Raw genomic sequence first — 25,256 nt, 5'->3', positions numbered from 1 at the left:
TTTAAATGGTGTTTTTAAAAGAAAACCGTAGAAATAAAAAGTATATTTACATGCCAGACACAATCCGCTTTGTAAAAAGAAAGAAACATGCAAATATTGTCTTCACGTCAACTTTGGGGAAGTGTTTTTCCCACCAGACCTAATTGCCAATGAAGAAATTGGCATTTATTGTTGAGGTGGTTACAAAGGGCATCATAAACTAACTTTATTATAGCAAACGCTGAACTGTATTTGCATTATTTCCATCACATTTTCTTTGTTTTACAAACTGTCTGCAATAGCTGTTCTTGGAAGGTCTCCAACAAAGCATTCTCTTTGGGGCTACTAACTGCAAATAAGATTAAAGCTTAATATGTCTGGTAATCAGTTTTCTTTTAAAGAGTGCAATTTGATTTCTTATGGTCAGCTGGGATCCCACATATCCTCATCTCTTCTGTTTTTCAACTTGCTGCTCTCAATAACCCAAAAAGGCAATTTGCCAACAGATGTCCTTTCACCACTTTTCCTGAATTAGAGTGTCATCTGAGAGGTAGTCATGCACAGCTTCTACTCCAGAATCCAAGACTTCTGTCTATTAAATTCAACTTCTTTTTTTTTTTTTCCCCTCCAGCCTGGGCAAGAACAAAGCGCTTTATGTCCTCCATTTGTTCCGGTGACATGCAGTGAATAAAGATGGGCAAAGCTCATTTTCTCAAACCGAGCAAAGAGGAGTGGGTAATCTCTGTACTCCTCACCTATACCACTGATTTGCTCCAAGAGAGCTGCAGCTGTACTGGGTCATCTTTTCTTGATAACAGTAAAAATACCCGTTTGGGAAAATGGCAAGTAAGAAAGAGAGAGCACCACGAGAACTTGTCTTTCTGTCATCCCGCCCCCTCCAGCCGATCTGATCTCACCTCGCTTGTCAGGACGGGAGGAGGGAACAGCTGGGATCTGTGCTGGTACCCCAGACGGGCGGGTAGAGCACCTTCTCATCTCCCAGGGCACACGGGTCCCAGCACTCTCCCTTCCCATGGGTGCTCCCTGAGCCCATGACTGCACGGCTCTTGTCCGCTCTGCTCCTTTGCTGGGGAGGCGTAAGAGGGAGAACAGGCCTCCTTCACCCCACTCCTTCCCCTGTATTGGACTGGAACTAGGACACCGTCCTGCATCTGAGGAGAAAGTTAAGGACAGAAAAACAGTGAGACTGGACCAGCAAAACTGGACAGGGTAAGCCTAGCCCTACAGATATCCTGCGAGTTTGATGACCTAATAGTTATTGAATCATTTGGTACCATGTGCAAGCAGAATAGCAGCCACACCGTGCTGCTGCCATCTACGCTGCATATTGTACAACACAAGGCTCAGGAGTTGCAGCAGACCGAGAATCACTACGGAAGGTATTCAGTAAAAGAGAACGCTATTGGCAACACTTGCACTTTCTTTTTTTCCTAAATAATAATATTCCTTAGATCCATCTTGACTGATAATGTAACTTTTCCTATTGGGGCTACTGGACCAAACCACCAGAGGCCAACATTTTCAAAGTGTTAGTTCCTCATCAGGAGCTACTTTCTTAAATCCCAGTCCTTAATTTTTACTTCTGTAACTCTCTTATTGAAAACAAGCTTTAGGACAACATCAAAGCATATTGGTATATTCGTCAGTTTGGTTGTCAGAGGTCCAAGATGATTTAAACCAAGTTTGCCAAAGAAGGAGGTTGCTTCTAGATATAAACATTTCAAAGAATGTAAACACCAGTTTTCAAAATGTTGTTAAAAGGTTTTGGCAGGTATGAAAGTGCTTCCATTTCCATCTACATTAAACCTGGAGCATATTCATCATTCTTACATAGCCTGTTGTTATTCCATATGTCATCATTTGTTTTGATACTTATTTCTAAGTTCTGTCACAGGAAAAAAGAAGAGCACTGTGTTTCTAGGATATTTCTGGCACAGCAACGACATGTTTCAATATATTACAAAACATTTGATCCAGCAAGAATATCCACAACTACAAAATGTGGATATTTAAACCACAAAAGAGAAGTAACTATTACACTTCATTCAAACATACATGTGACCGAAAGGACTGAGGATTTATCACAAACAGCTCTAGCCTTTAGAAAGTGAAAATGACTGGTCCTATTCTGGAAGAAATATGAATGAGCTTTCTCTCAAGAAAAATAGAAGCAGCCTGAGGGCAACATAAAGGTATAGTAAACCTGTAAAAGATGAAGTTTCTATTTTATTTTTACCAGAGTAGCTTTATGTTATGGATAAACAAAGACAAGATATAATTTTATGTAGCCATTTGAAAGTTCATAAGCCTGGTTAAAGCAACTTTTTTCAAGCAGCCTTAAAAACAACAGTAAAACTAGCAACTAATATGTTTGCCTGATATACTGTCACGTCTACAAGATAGTAAGGCCTGTCTAACACCATTCGTTCTCCCTGCAGATGGGATCCCAGTGTTCCTATTTCAGCAGGATGTTTTTGTCACTGACTTAAAAACAATAAGTGATTAAAGTGAGAGCAGATACTAAATGTTTTCACATAAAAGCCCGTGACAGATTTCTCACCCAAATGCTTCCATCTATCCTTCACTATTTACCATCGCTGTTAACACAGTGGGTCAGCAATATAATTTTTTGCCAAATGTGAAACAAGGCAATTTTGTAGGGGATGCCAGAGGCCACTTGGAAACCAATTGCTTGAAGGAGGAGGTACTTTCTGAAAAGGGACTGTAAAAGCGGCACCAGAGGGCTTCAACTTTGTACCTCGATGGCTTCTTCAATAAATAGGCTCTGTTTATCATATACAGAAGACCAAAGGAGAGGAAGCGGGCTTCCCAGACAGGTCTGCAAAACAAAGGTACCGTTTGCTCCACACATCATAGATTAACCACAATAAAAAGGCTGAATTCATCAGTGTAGAGATACGCTGCATCATTAAATTACGCCTTCAGTGACAACTGAATAGTCCATTTGCCTTCAGCAGGTTTCTAGTGGAGGCAGTGATTGGAACTTAATAAACAGTTGTGTTAGAAAAGCACTATTTGTTACATATATGGCTTGTGAAGCACAAGCAGCAGCAGAATGCAGGAACATTTTCTTTTTAGTTACAAGCATCAGAAAAAATTACTGGCAGGTAAAGGAAGTGGATTGATGTGATAAAAATACACTACTTACCACTCACTTTTCAAGTAGGACAAACCCTTAATAAGTATTTGGTAGGTTTTCCCATTAGTCTGGTGTTCCTACCAGAAAAAGTAAAGTGTGCATTAATTAGCATTCCCACGTGTTATTTCCAGCCAAAGGACTCCACCCATAACCTAGATTCCAGTTTTATTGCCCAATTAAGGTTTTAAAATGGTCAACACCCACTGCAATTCAATTATTTAATTACATTTACCATTTACCTAAATGACACTGCAAATGAGCCATGCCTGCAGGAGTGGATGGCTTGGGTCAGACCAAAGGTCTGTCTAGCTTCAAATCCTCTCTCTGGCATCCCCCCAAAGTGGGTACCCAGGAAATGATTACAAGAGCCACTACAAACACGTGGTGGCACCTCCTCAGCTTCCAGCTGAAATTGAGTTTATATTCTCTTTTCAATACAAAGGTGATTAGCAGTTCACTTTTTCTCTATAACCTGCAGAGGTCTGCAGAGGCAATAATCCTGTAGATCACCCTCAGCTAGGTCTCCACTTAAGTGTGTGTTTAATTGGAATGTACTGGCAATACTTGATTGCTGCAGGTGAGCTTTGTGGACACATGGGCTGCTGGCAAAAGCAAAAGGCAAGTATCACCTCTATGTCTTAATTCAGTTTCTCCCTTGTGATCTGGCCCCGACCATAGGAATTCATACACTTTCCCTAGGGTTTTGATTTCTGGAACCAGTGGATGACAGGTGTGTAGGGTCAAATAATTTATCCAAAGCAGAAAGAGGCTTTTCTGTAAAACCAAGGAATAATCTGTCACTCAGACTTCTTTGTTAACAATTTTCAAGTATTACGAAATTGTCTAACATTCTTACAGCTCTGTTCTTATTCTTAAATCCTTCTACCCCACAATCTCGAAGTATATGCAAGTATAAAATATTTTATGCAGGATACATTTGAGTAATAAGGGCATTCTAACAATTTTTCTTCTGTCTTGCTGTGTAGCAATGATCTTAGATATTAGTACATTCACTGCCTTCCTTCCAGGGATGCACTGATTTTAGACAAGGTGGATAAAAATCACTCCATCTGGAACTGTTGTAATGCTTACTGCCTGATTCCTAAATCCTGCACCGGAACTGAGTACACCGTGGCTGAGCATGAGCCCAGCATAGAGAGATTAGAGAAAAAAAATCCAGCACCCCAAGGTAGTACTTGGCAGCTGCTGTTTCAGCCCTAGAGCTACAGCAGCTGCCACAGCCAAAACAGCACTGCTTGGAATGGACAAAATAAAGATGATCTGCCTGAAATGTTGATCTACTTCTCCTACCCACCTTGTGGCTTGCCTGCATTTTTTAACTCTTCCTTTACACGGTGCAAACAGTTCTACCTGGAGAGTAATCTCGTGGATCCGGGAAAAAGACTTTTCATCCCTATTACACGATACAGCCACAGAAACCTCCCCTGCCTTTCCCCCAGACCCACCCCAATATTATGCTGTTAAATTAAAAATAAGCCACATTATTATTTTTTTTAATATGTTCAGAAATCCTAGCAGAGGCGGATAGTACAGATAGATTATTTCATCACATGTAACAAGCAAAGAGACTGTGCAAGCAATGAGCTATACACTTAGCAGGAGATGACAAAAAGATAGAACATATAGTCTAGAACCAGCACAGCAGCATTAAAGTAAATTCATGTATTTAATTTTGTATGAATCTATTTTCATACCTTTCTATTCCTCCAGTCTTTTCTAAAAAAAGGTTTAACTCTCCAGAGTGCCATTTCTGAGATGGCTTCCCATAATGCAAAGGGGAAAAGCCTACGAGATTTCCAGTGTAAGCAGCAGATGTGTGTGAGCAGAGAGCTCAGTAAGTAGGTATTTCCAGAGAGCTTAGATAAAGTGCTTAATACAATGCCCAAATACCACAAGTCCCAGTGGGATCTTGAAGCCTGCTATGGAAAAGAGACGATGGAAGAAAGTCAAAGACAGGGCAGGAATGTCATGTTTCCGTTTCGAACCGCTCCAAAGTCCGACAACCTCTGTGTGAACCCATCAGTCTGATGAAGGCAACAGCAAGACGCAGCGGGTGGCAGTGGGCACGGAAGGCGATAGAGTACCTTCTTGGGGTGATAAACTGCATTCCAGTTGCCCTGTACTAATTCTGGGGCGTTTCCACAGTGTCTTGGCTAATCACTTCCATCGGAGTCAAGAGTAAGCACAACATCATCATTTCCAAAATACTGTTTCACAGTTGCACTTTTGCATCTAAACAAAGTGTTGCTCTTTGTCTAATGATCTGAACATACACAACATCTGAGTATTATTAAATATTGGGAACACTGGCACTTCAGTTAGCGCAAGTCTTAGGTAAGTAAACACGTACATCCACCACACTTTTCACCTGAGGTTCTCACAGCTTTTGCTGACGCCAACTGTCTCAGTCCCATTCATGTTAGACAAATGGCTACACTTACGCCAAGGCCAGAAGACACCACACCAAACCCTAACTAAACTTCACATGACCCTGTAATGCAAGTACGGTTAAACCCTGCTTTTGCGGAGACAAACTGGGGCCTTGCCTGAGGTTGCAAAGCAAGTCACTGACATAGTGCCAAGAAGATTCAAGGTCTTACCTCCCCTCCCATTCATGTGCTTCATTATTAAAACATGCTTCTATTCTGTTAGATGCATCTTGCTTTTCACGACAGTATATCACTGTTTAGCAGAGTTTTAACAGTAAAACTTGCTTTATGATTTGAAATATCCTTCTTTGGATAAAGAGAAGGGTTTGGAGAAAGAGAAGAGTGATTTATTCGAAGATACACTCCTGCCTTGCAAAGCAAGTGTTAAATCTCTCTAGCTGAAAGACTATTTATGGTCTGCATAATTATTCTTTCAGTCTATGACATCATCCTTAGCACATGCATAGCCCAGAACACAGTAAATTATTCTCCCTGAAAATTCCTTTCATTACTCTCAGATTGTTAACCATCACCTAGTGGCAAATTGCTAACTGATGTCTGTTGCCTGCAATTGATTTGCATGCTTATTTCTTTTGTTACACACTGGGGTCTCTAACCTTTTCTGTCTACAATAGAACCAAAGATGTAAATATTTTAGGATGCAGGGAATAAATTATGCTAGCTTATTTGCTTTTTTCTAAACCTGTATTTATTTACTTTTTAAAAACAGCTTTTTGTATTGCAAACAATACTCATTCATTCAGTTACACATCCTCTGGTATTACCTCAGCTGTAAAATACAATTTTCTACCCAAGCCTTTGATGTGGGACTTCAGCCTTGCGTGCAGCCAACTTGGGCCCATAGCCACACTCTCTGACTTTGCAAAGGAGTGACCTTTTGAAGTTAACGCCGTTTTACTCATTCAGTATCACTACTCCAACTAGTTGAACAGTATCAGTATGATCTGAGGCCTCTGAAAGCAAAAAGTTTAATCAGAGCCCCTCATTCAGTCTTTGGGAGTATTCTTCAGAAAGACAATGCAGGCTTAAAATTGATTTCTTGCAGGACCTCTGAGTGGCTGCTGTAAAGAATAAGGAGACGGCACTGATACGAGTCCCATGAGGAGAATTACTTTAACCTGAAGAATACTGGAATTCCCAAAAGCTGAACGGTGATGAAAGCAATTACCTGAAAACATAGGCAATGTTTTGATGTTTTTGCTGTTGCCTTTTCGTCCTCGCTTTTGGAATTGTTTTTCTCTTGGTTCCAGCAGTAATGCCAGCATCTGCAGTTTGCTGCTGTCTACTCCGTTAAGCAAGTGGGAAGCATTACACTTTTGTTATGGTGGATCAGGCCCTTAATCTGAACAGTGCTGTCTGCAATGAATCAAATAACCTCCAGGGCATTTCTCTTTTATATGGCATAGTTATTTACTTCCATATAAATCATGGTTTTTAGGCATGAAGTGCTGCACTTCTTCTCACACTCAAAGAGTGGTGAACCTCCTGGTCACATATTCAGAGGAGGAAATGCCTCCCTTTCTAAATTTCTTCTAGCTATGCTGTCAATCGACTATAGTTTATATTTCTATTAAATAGGCAGATTTTCCTTCCCTCATGTGTCCAATGTAATTTTTTGTTTGGGCTCTCATAGTTGCTCACCTTGCTACCTCCCGAACTACAGGTCCTGATGTTCTGAGTGGAGCCTTTATTAGGACTGTTGTTCTAGAGGCACTTCCCTGGAAACGTGATTGAATTTTTAGATGAATACAGATACAGAGGTGAAGAAAGGAAATGTACAAAACTGATTATTTTTCTATTTGAAAACTAGTTTTCCTGCTGTTCTAGACAGATGGAGAGGAAAAAGATGGTACTTAATGAGGTGGGACATATTGTACTTCTTGACAGCACTGCTGAGCCGGAATACCATTTTTTAACATGAAAACCAACGCAGTAGATAATGCGCCTTTCAAACACAGCTTTAAAGTGAAAACCAATACACGAATCAACTCATCTCACCTAATTTTCTATAGCAATAATAGTCTAGTTTGGTTTTATTGCCCACATATATATTTATTACTGCTCCCTCTTCCTTCCATTTCTTACTTCTCTCTTTTTTTCTCAGAAGAGAAAATAAACAGATGCGAGCAGAGTAACCCTCAAGATAAAAATACCTAAAAGACCATGCACAATTTCCCATGAATTCTTTCAAAGCATGCTGCTAAAGGAATATGGTCATGCACTGTAAGCCTCATACTGAGCTCTGGTCAGTGTGGGACATTGTTTAACACCACCAGAATATAAATGCTGTTCTAACTAAATCAAAAAGCTTACAAAGTTTATAAACTTACAAAGTTTAGAAATTCTCTGCTGGCAAGGTTGAATTGTCCTCTCCTCTAAAACTCAAGATTGAAACCATCTGGGAAGAAAGAAAAAAAAATGATGTGTCAGTTATCTAAAATGAGCTTGTGCTTTACATATAGCTTATTAATAAATATATAGTCAGACCACATCAATTCTGCTGAGCAAATCCAGCCTGCAGGAAGCTTATTTTAGGCATGTGATCTGGGAAGCACGCAGAAGAGAAGGCTCATCCAGAGCTGGTGCAGTCAGCTGGAAGAATGCTGTCGACTGGAAAGGATTTCAGAGGACCCCGATGGGTAACAGTCAGATACCTTTGGCTTTCAGCATTGGAGCTAACAAAACCTGTTGCTTTCTATACTTACTCCGAGCTACATAGAAGCCAGAGTTACCTTGACTATCAGTGTTCATCAGCAGGTCAAAGTGTTTAATATCCCAGGTCTACAATCCTTCCCCTCTCAAAAATCCCAATGGCTGTAAGACTCTCTTCCCAATTAAGGCCGAATCAGCAGCACTCAAAAATGTAACTTTTGAAATTTCACAAAGCCAACTCGGATTCTTCAAATGTAATTTTGGAATAATTCTAATTTAATTGTTGTCTTTTGCCTCCGAGTTTTTGTGCCTATGTGTTTGAATTAGCATTTTCAAGCCAAAACCTGAAAGCCTTTTGCTCTAAGTAACAGTAGATGTTAAATGTAAAAGCTAATGGAGATTGTGCTTACCACTGAATAAGGCACAAAGGAAAATAAGAGCCCCAAAGAATTTACCATCTAAGGGCTCATTAAATTCAGTGGGACTACTTCCAAGATTAAATGAACACTTCTAGGCTAACTATTTGTGAGATCAGTTTCATTTTGCAGACGTAAGATACAAAATTGTCCCTTGAGACTGGGAGAATAATTCTGCATAACAGGAGGCATGTACTCACTCTTACTATACTCAATAGCAAAACTTTAATGATAGTAGGAGAGCCCTCTGGAGTGCTTTTTACATCCACTCGCTCACACACACACTTCTATGTATGTATACAAAAGGTTTATCTTTAAATATATATATTTGTGTGTGTGTACGTGTCTGCGTGTGACTTCCAGTTACATAAATACGTACTAAAATCTGTCTATATTCATATATATTAAATCCAATCTATCACTGCTGTATAGCATATGTTGTAATATGAGAATACGTAAGCTAACAAAGCGAGGGGGCAGTTAGAAGACTTAGAAGACTGTCTTTCATACAGGTTGCAACTTCATTGTCATAAGACATTAGAGGTCCCAATTCCAATTTTAGAGTCACATAATCTACTTGAGTATACAAAGTAACTCCTCTTTCAGGAGGAACTCTAGCTCTTGCTATGGTCAATGGAGAGTTTTCCTCTGCTTCCAAGAGGAATCAGCCCAGGCCTTGCTTCATCCAAGCAGAAATCATTCAGACAAGACTATAGCGTCCCTGCTGATGCAGCAGTTGGGTCTTGCAGTTACATATTTTAAAGCGCTGGATAATTCATAATCACCAATAAAGGGGAAAAAAAACCAAAACCCACACCCAACCAAACCTATTTCTTGTATAGATTGTTTCAGCTGCAGCAAAATTCCCTCTTTCCAACCTATGGTACAATTTTAAACAATCAGTTAGAGCCTTATAAAAGTGGACATTGATCACTGCTTCAGGATTAGGTGGGTTAACATTCTGGCAAGATGTAAGGAATTAAACCTAAAAATTACAAGGGATTATGATCTGCAGGAAAACCCCTATATCTCACCGTTCAAGCTTGTTTCTGGTATTAATATTGAGCTCCTACCAGGTTTGTTTTAACACTAAATTGAGATTTATGCAAACATTCCCAAAATAGGATGAACTTATTATATCTTTTTAAGTAGGAGACTGAAAACTGCCTACATGCCTACAAAATCATCATTGCTCCATCAGTTGAAATTACATCCCATACTGCTCTCATTTAATCAAAAGCCAATCTTCTGAAGTTATTAAAAAGAACTGGCTTTTTGATATTAGCTAATACCAACATTAAAAAAAACAAACAAAAATTAATAGCTCATGCAAAAATTAAGGCAAGTGTGAAAAGGAAAAAAATATTTTAATATAATTGGAGTAGACTACAAGAAATAAAAAGAAAATATTGGCAATTTTCAACAAGCATTGGCAGAGCACACATTAAGAAAATCATTTAAGATTTCATCATGGTAAAAGTAAGAAGGCATCAATATTTTAGATTTTGTAACATCTGTTTACAGTCAAGATTTTTTTTGAAGTACTATAAATTAGCAATTGTTTATCTACAGTAATGGACTCAATTACTGCTTCCCCAGATTATGCAATGAGCATATTCAGTAACTGAGATAATTAAGCAATAAACATATACTTTGAGCTACAAGCAAAGCCTTGCCAGCATTAATTCTGCCAAATCAGAAGACATGCACACATTGCAGTGTCATTTCTTTGCACTTCATTTTTCAGTACTTTGTCCTTCACTGTTCACTTCTGTAATGCTAATGTACTATTGCTTTGAAAATAATTAAAATTATGGTCTGACCACATGCAGTTTGAAGAAATAGGTTCATAACCTTCAACACTACACAAACACATACATGCCAGACAACAAGGTTATGCAGCATTAGATAAACCACTGCATGCAGACTTACACACATTATAAATGTCAATACGCTGGTCAAAATTTTGAAAGACATATTTTGATTGCACAGAGATGCGTACACTACAGGCTTACATTACAGGTATTTAATCTTTTTTAAAAGTCTCCCTCAAAATCTCAGTTTAAAGTCCATCGTTTGTCCCCAGCCTTTAAATTTGTTAGGAAGAGTCTTAATTTCCATTAGTTTTCATGCTTTTTTTGTGGGCCCAACACTTAAGTTGCTGACGGTTGCCTCTGAAGGCCTAAACCTCCTTAACTTTACTGAAGTCCACGGGAGAACAAAAATGCTTCACACCATCAAACTTGCATTATCTAACATCTCTTAGAACTCGCTAATTGGGAGAGACAGAATGTCACTGCAGATTAACGCACCTTCTTTCACTTTGAGCACCTGAGTTGAATTTAATCTGCACAAAAGTGACTAAAAATCAATCTAATCTGACAGTGGTGAAATTATTAGGTGTAATTATATGCATTCTCAGATCCTTAGCTGGAGAAGACAGATTCCTTGGAACCTTTCAGGAGAGGAATTTAAATTATATTTGTAGGGCTTTTTAAAATCAAAATCTTGCAAAAAACATTTGCTTTCAATCATAAAAGATGAAAGGTAATAAAGACAGTATCTTCTGTTCATATCAGCCCTCAATATTTGCTACAGGAAACAACACACCCCCATGCCAGAAGTGTGTTGGAGGAAGGAAGGAATTGGGGGAAGGGAAAAACCTTGAAAAGTACTCAGATGCACCATTTTTAATTACACAAAAATGTGCATTACATTTTTAATGATGGGCTCCTCTCCATTAAAGGAGCAGGGATTGCATCTTGCTCATACAATGAAGTAGTTAGCAAAATTCCTCATTCGCAAAGGGCTGTATATATCCACCAAATGCAGGCGAGTAAACTCAGCCCTTTTGCCAAACTCAGAGCAAAGGACATGACCAGGGGAGCATAACCCTGACTTGAAGCTACCTTTTCTTTTTCCTTTCACTCAAGTTTGCTGAGCCATGTTCAACTACAAATTAGGAAATAAAAGGGACACTACAACAGGCTGACACACTTACTTTTTGTCCATAATCTCAGCAATAATATAACACTAAACAGTGCTGAAAAAGACTCTAGTTCATTTAAATACTAATCATGCCTACTGAAAAGCTTCAAATGCATTCGCAAATCTTTTCACTGTGTAACATGACATCCTCAACAGCACACTGTTAATGTTCTTCATCAAAATCTTTCTTCAAGCAGTAAAATGCATCCATCTATAATTCCAGTAGTCCAAAAATGAAGATACAGATGATGAAATCATTGTATTCTGAGCATTAAAAAGCACAGCAAGTCTATGTGTCAGAACTAGGAACATAATCCTGTGATTAAACTAACAAATTTGTATTTGGTGAAAAGAATAGTTTCTCGTGTAAAAGAGAATCACATTGCTTGCTACTACTGTCATATTTTTATGCCCATAAGCACATGGACAGTGGAAATCCAGTTGATACAATCTATCTGGATTTCCAGAAGGCTTAAGGAACCTAAGTAAGCACCTACCAAAAAATAATGAAGGTTCTTGCACAGATAGAGAGCTCATCAAAAAATAGGATATAATTGCCTAAAAGAGTTAGGGAAGTAAATAGTCCTCACAGAGATCTGTCCTGGGTCTTGTGCTGCTCATTGTATTTACAAGCAAGCTAGAAAAGGGGTGTAGCAGGGTGACAAAAGTTGCTGATGCTACTTCATTATTTAGGGTATTGAAGGTAGGGGCTCATAATGAAGAACTACATTCAGATCTTATGTGACTTAGTAATTAGGCAATAAACCAGCACAGTCAATTCAATATAGATAAACATAAAAAGATACACAGGAGAATAAAGCTGTCCAAATTTCAAATAGACAATGAGTCGACCAGTATTACTGAGGAAGAGAGACCTTGAGGTCATGACAGACAGATTATGGAAATATAAGCTTAGGGCTCAACAGCAGTCAAAAAAAAAAAAAAAAGAAAATTATTGGAAAAGGAATTGAGACTAGAACAGAGAACATCTCTTTGCAACCTATGGAGTGCCTGCAGCTTAAATACTGTGTACAGTTTGTTCCCTCCATCTCAAGGAATATACCGTAGAGCTGGAAATGTTCCAAACAGAGCAACAAGGACAATCCAAGCATTATCTTCCCTGTAAGAAATAGCTAAGGAAGCTAGAACTCTTGAGTCTAGGAACAGAAATGTTTATGACTGAATAAGGTAAAGGTCTATAAAGTCTTTAGTGGCAATGGGTCTTCAACGTCTCTCCAAAAACGAGAGCCAAAAAGCACCAAATGAAGATAGAAGGGGGTCAGGTTCAAAACCAAGAGAAAGAGGTGGGTCTTCACACAGATGTTTCAGCTGCAGGAACTTCTGGTTGCGGGATGCCGTGAACACCAACAGCTCAGACTTGTTCAAGGGGCACCGGACAAATTCATCGAACTGGAATCTACCGAGAGCTACTAAATACACAGAAACTATCTACAGAACAAGTATCGTCCTGTGGAGTTGCCCTCTTCGTACAGTCTTCCCCACACACCTGCTTTCAGCTCCCACTGAGGATGGTGTACTGGGTTAAACAGTCTGACCCCGTACGGCCAGGCTCACATCCTCACTTCTCTGTGTGAAAGCACATGCCTTTTACGAGTAACGATGGAACTGACAGAATCATAGAAAACAGAACTGGAAAAATTCTCGAGAGGTCATCTAATCTACTCTCCTGTCTCTTGGTAGAATCAGTTGTGCGTGATCTTTTGTGGCAGATGTCTAACCTGTTTCTCAAAGCCTTCAAAAGCAAGCTATTCTAGTGCGAAGCTGGCCTTCTCTGAAAAAAGCTCTTTGCAATATAACCTGAATCTTCCTTGCTGCAAAGTTAATCCCTTTATTTCTTCATTGTTACAGACAGGGAGAGAGATTGTCCCTCCCCCCTTGCAATGGCCTTTTATATCCTTGGACTCACCTACCAAAACCTAGAAAGAAAACCCAAGCCCTCTCAAATGGCAGTCAACTAATCATTGACAGAAAAAAAAACCCACAACAAACACCAACACCGCCCCCCCCCCCCCAAATTCCTCTGCATATTACCCACTGAGTGCATCACAGAAAGTAACAAAACAGATTCTTCTAGTAAGGTTATTACTAGCCTAAAAAAAACCCCCGTGTGGAGTACGGCGAGTGTATAAAGAATGGCCTATGCTGCTCAGTAAATTGAGTTAATCTACAATGGGCATGGAGAACAGATCACTCCGTCCTTTTCTTCAGAAATCTCCTCCAGCCCCCTTCTCTTCCTTATGCCACACAGATAATCCAAATTCTCCATCACTCTTCACAGATCACGCTTCCTAGACCTCAGAGCATCCTCTTATTTTCTTCAAGAAATATAGGAAAGATTTGCAGAGTCCAGAAGTGTAATGCCCAAAGCTAGACACTGCATTCAAATTGAGCCTAACCAAAGCTTTGACGAACGACAGGATTACAGCAGGTGCCTTGCAGCCTTCCTGCTCGTGTGACGTTCATGTTTCACGGCACTGCAATACCGCTGATTCATATGGTACTCATAATTCACCCGGGCTCTGCCATGCCTTCAACTGCAACTGTTATCCACTCATTTTTATCCCAACCCATGATTTACGTTGTTCCAATAATTTTCATTTTTTTCTGTCTTGTAGAACACTTTTTTTTTTTTTTTTTTTCCCCCAAAAAGGGATGATCTTTGGGGGAATTTCACAAAAATTACACTTGCACTAAGCAGTATCAGTCTGCTTCTCTTGGTCACCTCACATGGTCCCTATAGATTTCCCAGGGTCAACTGACCAGACTCTTGAAGATCACTGGCTGTAAAAATAAAGCATGAATTAGCGCTTGTCTGTGCTGACTTATTTGTATTTAAAAAACCCAACCCTCTTCTCTAAATTCTGATTCTATCCTCCAACTACAGTGTCCTCGTGGCTTGGTATCACCTGCAAATTTAGTTAGGGTTTTCTTTTTTGTCTCTCCTATCATGTGGTTTGCACAGTGGCAACTCAGCAGAGACTCTCACAAACCTTGGGTGCAGTCTGACTAGTTCCGCACCCACCCGAGTGGTTTATCTAGCACCTGAATTCCTAGTTTGCATTTGGGGAGGGAAAAAAAAAAAAGTGAGACTGACAAATAACCACCAAAGTCAAGATGTTATCAAGCAGATGTCACATATTGGTTGCACTTTGCATCTTCATCTTTTTTTTTTTTTATGGAGAAAAGAATAGTGAGCAAAGTGGGTAACATTCACAGATGGCCCACTAACACTTAGAGGTACTGCTGGAGATATTAACTTACTCAAATTTATATCCTAATTGCAATAAAAATACCACAGCCTTAATCTACAAGCAAATGCAAAATTACTATAGAACTAAAAGTGCTATAGCACTGGAAGACTTGCCCTAACAAGTAGAGATGCATGAGCTAATTCCTGTGAGCAATTTATTCAGTGACTTCAACCCCTCTTCTGTTAATGAATTCAATGGAACATTTTTATTTCTGTGAATTTATTCTTTATTTAGAATTATTAATAAATTAACTATGTGACCATGCTCAGTCTCCAGATTGCTCCCAAACTATTTGCCATCCCACCAAGATCTTGTTCATAAATCAGATTACTTACTCAGCTAATCCACATTTTTTCAGTCTACAAACCTACAGTGTTTTCAAGGTGGTTACTGCATTAAAGATTATGCAAATGAGTATAATGACATTTTTATCTTTCTCAGCTGAGCATTTCAGAAATCAAGAACTTGTTCACATGAATAACTGCAGAAAACACTCATCAGAATCTGAATGCAAACTAAATAGGGAAATTCTTAACCCATTTTCACTTTCAAAAAGATAAGATTAAATCTAATGTGATAAATTAATTCATAAATCTTTTGAGACAGTGGGTAAATATGTTAAACATTGTATAATAAATAATTATCCAGGATATACAGAATACAGGGTTCCATTAACTACACAATGGCAAGTTTCTTCCTTTCAAAGTGTACGCAAACAGAATAATCAAAGTCTAATACTACACGTCATAATTTTTTTCCAGTGTAGAACTCTATTTTACCATAGTGAAGTCTGTATTTAACATAACCTTTTGGGTTAGATTTCTCTTGCATACACAGTATTTTGATTAAACTTGCCAGATACAGCATGCATATAATTTTTGGTCAGAAGTCCACACTTCAGGTAACAACACTGATAAATGGCAAGTGTGCTGCCAACACAACTTTACTGAGTTAGCAGTAAAAAATTCAAATAAAGTACAACGAAAATGCAAACAGAACAGCACTTTGACTCTCCTCTTACTGCTCATTTCTGATGTGTCAAATTCATCACATTTTAAAATAAACTTCGAGATGGAAAGGCTACTAGGAAAATGGCACAAAAGGCACTTCTAAAGACCCTGCTTCTCTTTTTGTGTTACGAAGAATATAGAAATGGCTTCTTCCAAACTTCAAAACAGTACGATTGCATTGAAAGTTAGATATTTGATGTGTGCAGTAAAAAGGCCTTTAATATTACAAAAGTAGTCTCCTTAATCCAAAGTTCAAATACCTATTTTAAAGGCATTCAGCATTATATTTAAACAAAGCTAGTGCAGTGCCTGCAGCTGCAAATTGCAGGGAACAAATGCAAATCACAAGAGTTCACACTGCAGGCTCTGAAAAGTCATCAAAGCCTCCAAGTACTTTTAAAGAATAATGTACAAAATGCCACCAGACCTCACAAGCTACCCTGCAGGAATCCATTGCTTTTTACCTGATAGAGCGGTGAAGCCAAGAACTTCGATCCTTTCTTTTTCCAGAGCCTCTATAAAAATGCAAATGACATCCAGTAAACACATATACAACTCAGGGGGGAAAAAAAAAAAGTTGGGTTTTTTTAATAAATAAAACTTAAGTCTTTTTAAAGAGTTAAAATCTTACAAATTATATCACAAATTGCATCTGTGCAATGCTGCTAAAGATGGATAAATTAACAGAAAAGTTGTCAGATACTGTTGCCAGGAAATTGTAATGGTACAAATTACTATGCAGCCATCACAAGGAGATATTTCTCAACTGCCACAACTTCCCACATTGAGTTCAACCTGCCATCTAGCAAAGTTATCCCTACTTTGTAGATATGAAAACAAATGCAGAAAGTGGTTACGTAAGAATTTTAAAACCTTCGTTTTAATTCCGTATACAGAGGGATCATGTATATTCTCTTGCACCATTTTAGATACCTAACAATCTTATAAACTGCAGTATGGCCAATGAGCGAAGCCACAGACAATTTCATTTTTAACCCGCCCATTCTTCTGATGGCACAGAATTAAGAATAGTAGAAATGTTGGAAGCTAAAGAGCCAGGTGGGATGTAAATTAGGTACTGAGAGAGGTTTAGTTTCAAAGCTTCAAACAGAATAAATTCACAGTTGCGGAGACTGGCCTTTTCCTTTTGATGGAGCAGAAGGGTACCAATGCATTTGGTCTGAAAGCGTCCAAGGCATTTTCGCCCGCACAGCAGTCGGAGGGCGTTGCACCGCAACCAGCTGCTCCACTGGGCCGGTTCACCAGTACCAGTAGGAAGGGAGCTGGCACAACTCTCTACTCGCTAGGAAGCCGCTCCTGGGGCCGGGGCAGGGAGCAGCTCTGACAAAGCGTATGGTGCCCCAACTGCTTCTGCCTATGGAGCTTCTCCATCTGCTGTCCCTGCACCTCCAGATACACGTTACTGACGTTCATAATAGTAGGCCATCCTCCTCCAGTTCAGGTCGGTCCTTGCTGTCCCGGCACCTGATGTCACGCCTCGCAGCCCACCGCAGAGCCACCTGCACGGCAGAGCCCTCCCAGGACCCCCACAGCTCACAGGCGCAGCCTGCACAGGGGCAGAACGTGGCTGCCGGGGGCCCTGCTCTCTCTACTCTGCTTTATCCTAACTCATGCTAAAGATCCTTCTGCTAATTTTCCAAACATTTTCTTCTCTCATCACTTTCTTCCTCGACTAAGAAAAAAAAAAAATTATCCTAATCATGAGGCACCCACCACCCTTCATACGCCTCGACAGCTTCACACTGAAGTAATCCTCTCTGCATGATGAAAAAACTATTGTTAGTGGCCAATTTTCATCCAGTTAAAGGGTGAACAAAAACCCCAAACAACAAAACCAAGACCCCACCTCACAAACCTCGGACAGAGGCCTGATCTGCTTCCCTATTTCAGGAGACTCCTGCATTTTTCCTCATGTATTATCAAGAAAAGTACAAGGAGCCTTTCCAGTTCACTAAGACTATTACTAACGGGCAGGTGGGTGACTGCTCCCATCAAAGAGCATGCAGTGTTATTGCTGAGCTGTATTTAATTTTCTTATTAGCGAGGCAGCATGTAAAAAATAGACCTTGCAGTACTAGCAAGGGAAACGGTGTTCACCTCAAGCAAGGTTCAAAACGAACAGCAGGAAGAGCCACGTCACACTAAGCCAGACTAGCAACTGCAATTTGCACTTGTTCAGGCGAGCCCTCGTCCGCATGACAAAGAAACTGCTCATTTAAGTGTGTAACAGGAACCTAGCAAGATACATATTACACTTACTCACCAGAACACCACCTGTCAATTTTCAGCAGGGCTGGGTGTGGACAGCCACGCAAGGAGTGGGGAGAAGGCAGCCTTGCAACTCCACAGCCCTTCCCAGATCCCTAATTCTATTACTCATCCCCTGCAGACATACTCACCGTTTACATTGCCATTATTGCTATTTTCCAATGAGTTGTAGGCCTTCTGGGATTGTAAAGCGTTTGGTACTGTGTAAAATTGCATTGTACTTAATATTGCTGCAATACACATGGGCCTTGTGATTTTGTTTTTAGTAAACTGATTGATAAAAATGGGTACAGATAAGAAACTGCCTGGCTAAGTGCTATTTAAAAACTTTCACAGCACATTAATTCTCTGCATGATTCACGTGCAACATCTACTCTGCAGAAGCATTAAAGATGCCCCTCTCAGTAAAAACATTCCTATGATAAGGTATGCTTTCTTTTTAATTGGGCACGCCTGGGAGCTGAGCACACAGCATGTGCGTGGGAAAGAGATGGGACCCAGCCCTGGGAACGAAAAAAGGCTGACTAAGGCAAGATCGACGCTTTGAGCACACAGCAAAGCAGATCTGGCTTTGTCAGGGGACATGATTTCCCTGCAATTCCCAGTGCCCCTGCTAATTTCAAACTCAGGCCACCATCTTGAGCGTGCAACAGGAGGCTGTCATCTGAAGCAAGAAGCAGCACATACTGCATAGCACACATCAGCCTAGAACAATCACTAAGGGCAAATGCAATCGTGTTTACCAGCCTGCTCTGCAGTGCTGCCAGCAGCCTGCAAGCTCAGACAGAAAGACAGCAACTACAGTTGGGAAGGAGAAGATGGGGCCTGGATGTTTGTACAAGGCCTGGCTTACGCCCCTGGAAAGCAAATCTTGCCCTGCTTTTCTGCCACATACACAGGTGCCTGGAACACAGCCTGGAAGTCCAGGCTTTTGTCCTCAACTCTCTTTCAGGCCACATTCAAAGCTTTTGTTTTACGCAGCATGGCCTGGCACCCCTACTGTGACCAAGCTCAGTCCCCATTACAGCACCGTCTATAAACGTGACCTAATTTTTATGCCTGAATATCGACTTCTTGGACCTCTGCCTCTCCACAAGGCATGTGCTGGGGCAGGATCTCATACAGCTGCAGCTAGAAACCTAGTAGTCAGGCATTAGCATAGAGGTAGCTCAAACAAATACGGTAATAAGTTGACCAGTATGTTGAATGCAGGTGCATGCAAGCATAAAGAAGCTAAAACCAGTTTTATCAGCCATCAAGCAGCTTGAGAACTGTCTGCAGCCCCGTATTACCACCAGCCAGTTCTCTGGGGTTGGGTATGGAACAGCACAGACAGTAAGAGGACTGTGAAAACACTTTGGAGCACAGTCTGAATCACCACAAATCTATTCGGATACATTGCTCTGGTGCAAAATTACTCCAGAGTCCAATGAGAGGAAGAATTGCTGGACCAGTTCCTTAGTCACATCAAAACAGGGTGGAAGCAACCAAATCTGTAACAGTATGAATTGCCCAGAAAGATATTCACTATCAGTTATCTGTACTCATATTCTGAAAGCTTTAATGACAACTGTAATTACCTGCAACTTGCATTTAAAAAGATTATGCAGTTTAAGGATGGAGCACATAGAACACTTGTCAGTAGGCTCCTCAGAGCTCATCATCTCAGAGCCGAAGGGAGCAACTAAAACCAGCTGCATGTTTTATCAAGGGCAACTGGGAAAAGCTGACACATTTGAGCCTCACAGACCCTTCCTGTGGTCTGAAGGCACTTTGCATGAACTTCCTCTCACTTTGGGCAGGCCTAAGACAGCAATTGCCTGCATACACACCACTGTCCTCCAGTGCTCGTACTGTACAAGGGCTAGGTCCCCCATCTCCCAAACTACAGGGTGTATTCAGTCGAGTCTTACACCGCTTATTTTATGCTTCCCAAACGACTGCATGCTGCAGGACTGAAAAGCCTCTGTGATATTTGGGGCTCGGCGACAGCGCCCTTTCCAGCCTTGCACACCCACTACCTCCTTACGGTTAGCAAACCCAACGCTCGCCACGTTTTGTCACCTCCCACACAGGCGGGCGCCAGGCCAAGCCCGGGGCCGCGCAGCCAGGCGAGGTACGCGCCACTGAGCTCCCCCCGGGGCCGGCTCCGCCGCCACAGCCAGGCCTCCGAGAAGGGGCCCGGGCTACCGCAGGCCGGGGGGAAGCAATGAGGAGGCAGGCTGCTTCCGACGAGCTTCGCCCCAGCTGCTCAGGCACCGGCCTCGCACGCCCGCGGTGGAAACCCTCACACGCGGAGGCCAAACCGCCGTGACTGCCCACCCCCTCGCCAACGGCCTCCCCGACAAGGCCCGCCCGCCGGCAGGGCAGGGCAGGGCAGGGTCGCCCCCCGCCGCTCCTACTGCGCATGCCCGCCTGCAGCGCCGCCGCGCCACCGGCCCGCGCCCCCGCTGCGCCTGCGCGGGGCTGCCTCGCGCCCGGCGCGGGGGAGGGGGGAGCGCGCTCTCCCGCTTCCGTCCCGCCGAGGTGCTCGGCCCGGGCGCCGAGGGGCTGGGACGGGGGGGGGAGAAATGGCGAGTCTGATCCCCGCGGCGGCCTCTTCTCCCGCCGGCGCCCCGCCCCGTAGCAAGAAGCGCCCAGCGAGCCCGGGCACCGGCAGCGGCCCCGCCAAGAAAAAGAAAGCGACGGCGGCGGGCGGCTCGCAGGTAATGGGGGCGGGGAGGCCACGGCCGCGCATGCGCGCTGGGCGCCCCGCCCTTCGCGCGTGCTGCTGGGGAGGGCGGTTGGGGCGTGCCCGCGAGCGAGGCGGCGTGTCCGTTACCTCCCCCGCGCGCCGCGTTCCCGCCGGCGGGGAGCGTCGCCCCGCTCCGCGCCTCTGGCGCCTGGCTCCCCGCCGCCCCCTTCCTCCCCCTCGCCGGTCCCGCCCGTGGCCGGGCTGGAAGCTGCCGAGCCCTAGGGAGGGGGCGGCCGCCGGGTGCCTGCTGCTGAACCGGGGCCTCCCCTGGGCCCCGGCCCGGCGGTTTCTTTCCAGGCGTTTGAGAGCCGAGTTTCAGGCCTGTTCTTTTATCCCCCTGTAGCGTGGAGGTTGTGTGCCCTGCCTGTGTACAGCTAAACCGGTGCTATGGTTCTCATGCCTTCTCCAGCCGGCTGTGTAACTAAGAAGCAAAGCTTAACCGAGATTCAGTTAAAGCTGTGTTTAAAATCACTTAACGCTCGGCGTTGTGTGTGTTAACGCTTTCTGATGGAACTATTGCTCTGTTTTTTTCTGTGCTTACCTTCAGTAGCTTCCTTTGTACCTGATGTTATGCCATACTCGAGTCCTGTGCACAAACCTCTTGATTGTGCATGATGATTTCAATTTGAGGTAGTTGGTCTGTCACGGAGGAGGGACTCGCGCTCAAATGAGCACAATTTAACAGCTGCTAGTTCTGTTGTGTGCAGGTCAAATACAGTTTTGCATTACAGCCTTCTCTCAGTTGAGCTAAGTGGACCTAAGAGTTAAATGTGAAATGAAGATGTAACCTCAGAGCATGAGTTTTGGCGAACGGGGTCGGGGAGGGAGAAGGACTCTTAATGTGAGTTTCTCCTAACCTCCAACCCCCAGTGACGGCGAGTAGTGCAGCCTCTGTTTCTGCATCGTGTGACACCACCGTGCAGCTCCACAGACCCATCCCCAGCTGATGACATCTGCCCCTTGATCATGAGGTAGCATCTCAGGCCCCAAAACTAAGCCCTGGAAGAGGTTCAGAGTCAGTATGTATGTGATGTCTGTATAGACTTCAGATGCAGCATGTCTTGGATTACTTCTGTTAGAAAGATTTCAGTAACTAAACTGGTTGGAAAAATGGTTGTCTCTTCCCCCCCCCCCCCCCCCAATGATTCTTCTCAGTAATATTTCATGAATGATAACAGTAGCATGGCTACAATGTATGCACTACTGCCAGTTAGGTTGCTTATTTTCACATGAGCCATTAGATGAGGGGAATGTGTCTGCATTTTTCAGCAGATCTTCTCTCCAGACAATTAAACACCATTGTGCACACACCAGAGCACAGACACAAGCCCTTCCTCGTTCTGTTGTAACACTTGTTTTAACCCTGTGCTAATTACATAGTTTCTTTTCCTTTTCTAGTGGGTTTATCCCTGAAAGCAGGAGTATGAACTATAGTGCTTAATGTAGCTAACAAACTGCACTGCAACTGAAAAATTACTGCCTGGCATGATCTCGTTTGACAACTCTTTCAAGGTCTGCTAAAGATAACAAGTCTGGATTTTCCAGCGTGGAGAGGACTGCTCTGTACATGTGTGCACGTGTGTGCGTGTGTGTATGCAGATATAAAACATTATATACTTATATATAATTTAAATGCATATAAAATCTTCTGTGTTTAAAAAACTTCCGCAAACCCTTCAGCCTCTAAAACTGTTTTCTGAAGTTCACACCAAACTTAAGCCTGTGGAGAGCTTCCAGTGTTATGAGACAATCCATAATTTCTTACTCAAACTGGGTTTTGATAGTGTGTGATAAACGGGTTTTGCAATTCTTCTCACAAGTGATTTCAGTGGAGAAAGGAGTAATTTCTCAACATTATGTCCTAGTCAGTGTACGCCTTCACTGGCTTCAGCAGTGCAGATCAATCCCATAAGGAAAAGAAAAAAATGAGTCTCAGAAAATGTGTAACATCAGGAATGGGACAAGAAACAGCTCGTTGATCTTCTAGCAATTGCATTCAATGTTGCTGACTAGCTCTGGAGTGAGCCAGTTCAAACAGGAATTAAATGGGGGCTTTGCATTTTTTGAGTTAGAAACATTGATCACTGGGTATTTTCTTCTTCAGTACCTTATTTAACCTTAATCTCCAGAGGTCCTTATAAAGTCCGTAGTTAATTGCTGAGTAATGTACTTTTTCTGGATAAGGAAACCTGTGACACAATGAAACATTCAATAGTCCTAGTTTGCTGAGCTAGTCAGAATATAGCCAGTCAACAAGCACTTAACGCTCTATTTCGTAACTTATCCAATCTTTAAGTGGCTCAGCCAGTCAGGGACTAATTCATCCATGAATTTCAAATACTTTTTCTGAATATATTGTATACCAAGTATCCAGTCATCGTGGGATTTTTATTTTATTTTAATTTTTTAACTCCAAACAAGTAACATTCATCTGGCAGTCTGATAGGTACACACCTTTAATACACACCACTTCCAGCACAGTTTGGAGGTAGCACTTGTTACTCCGCTGACTGTTCACCTCCCTAATGGAAAGTGATATTTTTATTTATTGGATATTTTTAACAGTCTTTTACAACCTATTTTCAGCCTTTCAGAAGACAAATATATTGTGCCATTGCTCAGCACAAATGGTTTCTATTTTAAATAAGCTGACATTGTGAAACAGATAGAGAAATAGTGAATTATTTCTTTGGTTAATTAGCAAACTACAGGTAAGAGGATGCCTACCGAGAGGTTTGTAACTACCTGCAGGGGTCAACTTAGGATCTGGGGACTCCCCATTGTATTAACTGGTAACTTCTGCTGAGAACCTTGTGCCTGGCCTTCATGAAAATATACTTCACACTGTGCCAACTGTGAACTTACCCACATCTGTGATTCCATCACTGTGAAATTAAACAAAAAGGGGGTTTTGTGAGTTCCACAAATCACATAGTTTGTTCTTCTTTTGCATGCTTTATGTCACAGGTAGCTATCACAGTGCTCGCCCTGAAAGACACACTGGTCTGGTAAAACTGTAGATTTCAAAAATGTGTGTATTTTTTCATATAACAAATTTGCTTAAGTATAGCAAAGTAATCAACTAGTTTGAGTAACTGTGTGTATCCTACAAGAAGTCACAATTATCACACAGCATACAGATTTTTATAAACCCAATCTTGATTCTGCTTCTCCAACATATGAATTGCTACTTTCTCTACGAACATTACCAAAAACCATTCTTCCTCGTTTGTATGAGTTACTGACCCAAAGGTATTGAGTCATGTTTGTTTTGGAAGCGCATTGCACACAGGGCTTGTCAGTCATGTCTACAGAAGGAGTCACATGCTTTTTGGATATAATGCCTGTATTTACCAAATGTAAAATTCAAAGTGAGTTTACAGGAAAGCATGATTGCACATTGATTACATCACTTTCATTAGCCTTACACAATTATTCCTCCCATGCAGTTGTGCCACAGAAAAATAGCTCAGTCTTTGCTGCAGCACAAGATTCTTAATGCTGAGGATTGTTATGTATATTAAATGGTAACATTCATGTGTCAAAACGATGCTGTTTAGTGTTTACATAGCACCGTTCGGTTCGGTGTCCTTGCCCAACGATTCCCGATAGATGCTGTGCTGGTTCAGCTCCATCGCTGGCTCTTGTGCAGACCTGTCTCCAGGTCTCCTGTCTTTTTAATTACTATCACTTAACCTGGGATAGAATCTTTGACACTGATATTAAAATGCCGCCAGTTCCTCTACCTTAATGGTCACACCATTATTTTTATAGATTATACAGCAACAGGAAGCTTTTAAAAGAGTATATTCTACTTCAAGATGTAGTTGATGAAACAAAATGCTTGCCCATGACAGCTAGCAAGCTTTGAAGATAAAATTTGCAGTGAGGTAAGAGAATGATTTGGAAAAAAAAAGTCTCTGGTTTTGTCAGAGGACAATTAAAGAGAGAAAATATGCTAAATATTATGGTAATGTGCATTTGCTTACACTATTTGTGAAACAACTTCAGACGTGGGTGATGAAGTATAGTAAACGCCTTACTTTGAGAATGACATCATGTTTCGTCTTATGTCTTGAATTGATGTAAACTGCCCTGTAAATGCCAGAAATACACAGAGAATGCTTTTTGCTTCCTTCCTCTCCATCGCTGTAGCAACAGCAGGTCTTGGTCTCATTTGGAAAATAACAACTGAACTTCCTCTTAAATGGTATTTAAGAGTTAAATTATTAAATTATTAAATATACTGATTTTATCTCTAATT

The 25,256-nt window shown here is 41.7% G+C and overlaps 1 protein-coding gene and 1 long non-coding RNA gene across 2 annotated transcripts in view; one reads left to right on the top strand and one right to left on the bottom strand.

The window, feature by feature from the left end:
• On the bottom strand, positions 1–20,544 carry LOC148057422 (uncharacterized). Its single transcript, XR_015705229.1, has 5 exons — positions 18,390–20,544; positions 16,434–16,484; positions 7,962–8,029; positions 3,170–3,237; positions 1–1,151 (listed from the first exon to the last, which is right to left on the bottom strand). It is a non-coding gene; the product is annotated as an uncharacterized LOC148057422 (long non-coding RNA).
• Positions 20,545–20,686: 142 nt separating this feature from the next.
• Positions 20,687–25,256, top strand: part of INO80C (INO80 complex subunit C) — a 31,601-nt gene continuing 27,031 nt past the window's right edge. The window contains exon 1 of the mRNA XM_087759633.1: positions 20,687–20,963. Within this exon, the coding sequence (XP_087615759.1) occupies positions 20,829–20,963 (135 nt within the window). The 5' untranslated portion in view covers positions 20,687–20,828. The remainder of the gene's footprint in view (positions 20,964–25,256) is intronic.

Source organism: Nipponia nippon, unplaced genomic scaffold (genome assembly GCF_047370975.1).
Source record: "Nipponia nippon isolate SJK-2023a ecotype South Korea unplaced genomic scaffold, ASM4737097v1 scaffold_1, whole genome shotgun sequence".
Classification (NCBI taxonomy): domain Eukaryota; kingdom Metazoa; phylum Chordata; class Aves; order Pelecaniformes; family Threskiornithidae; genus Nipponia; species Nipponia nippon.
This window is presented reverse-complemented; position numbering and strand designations above follow the sequence as displayed.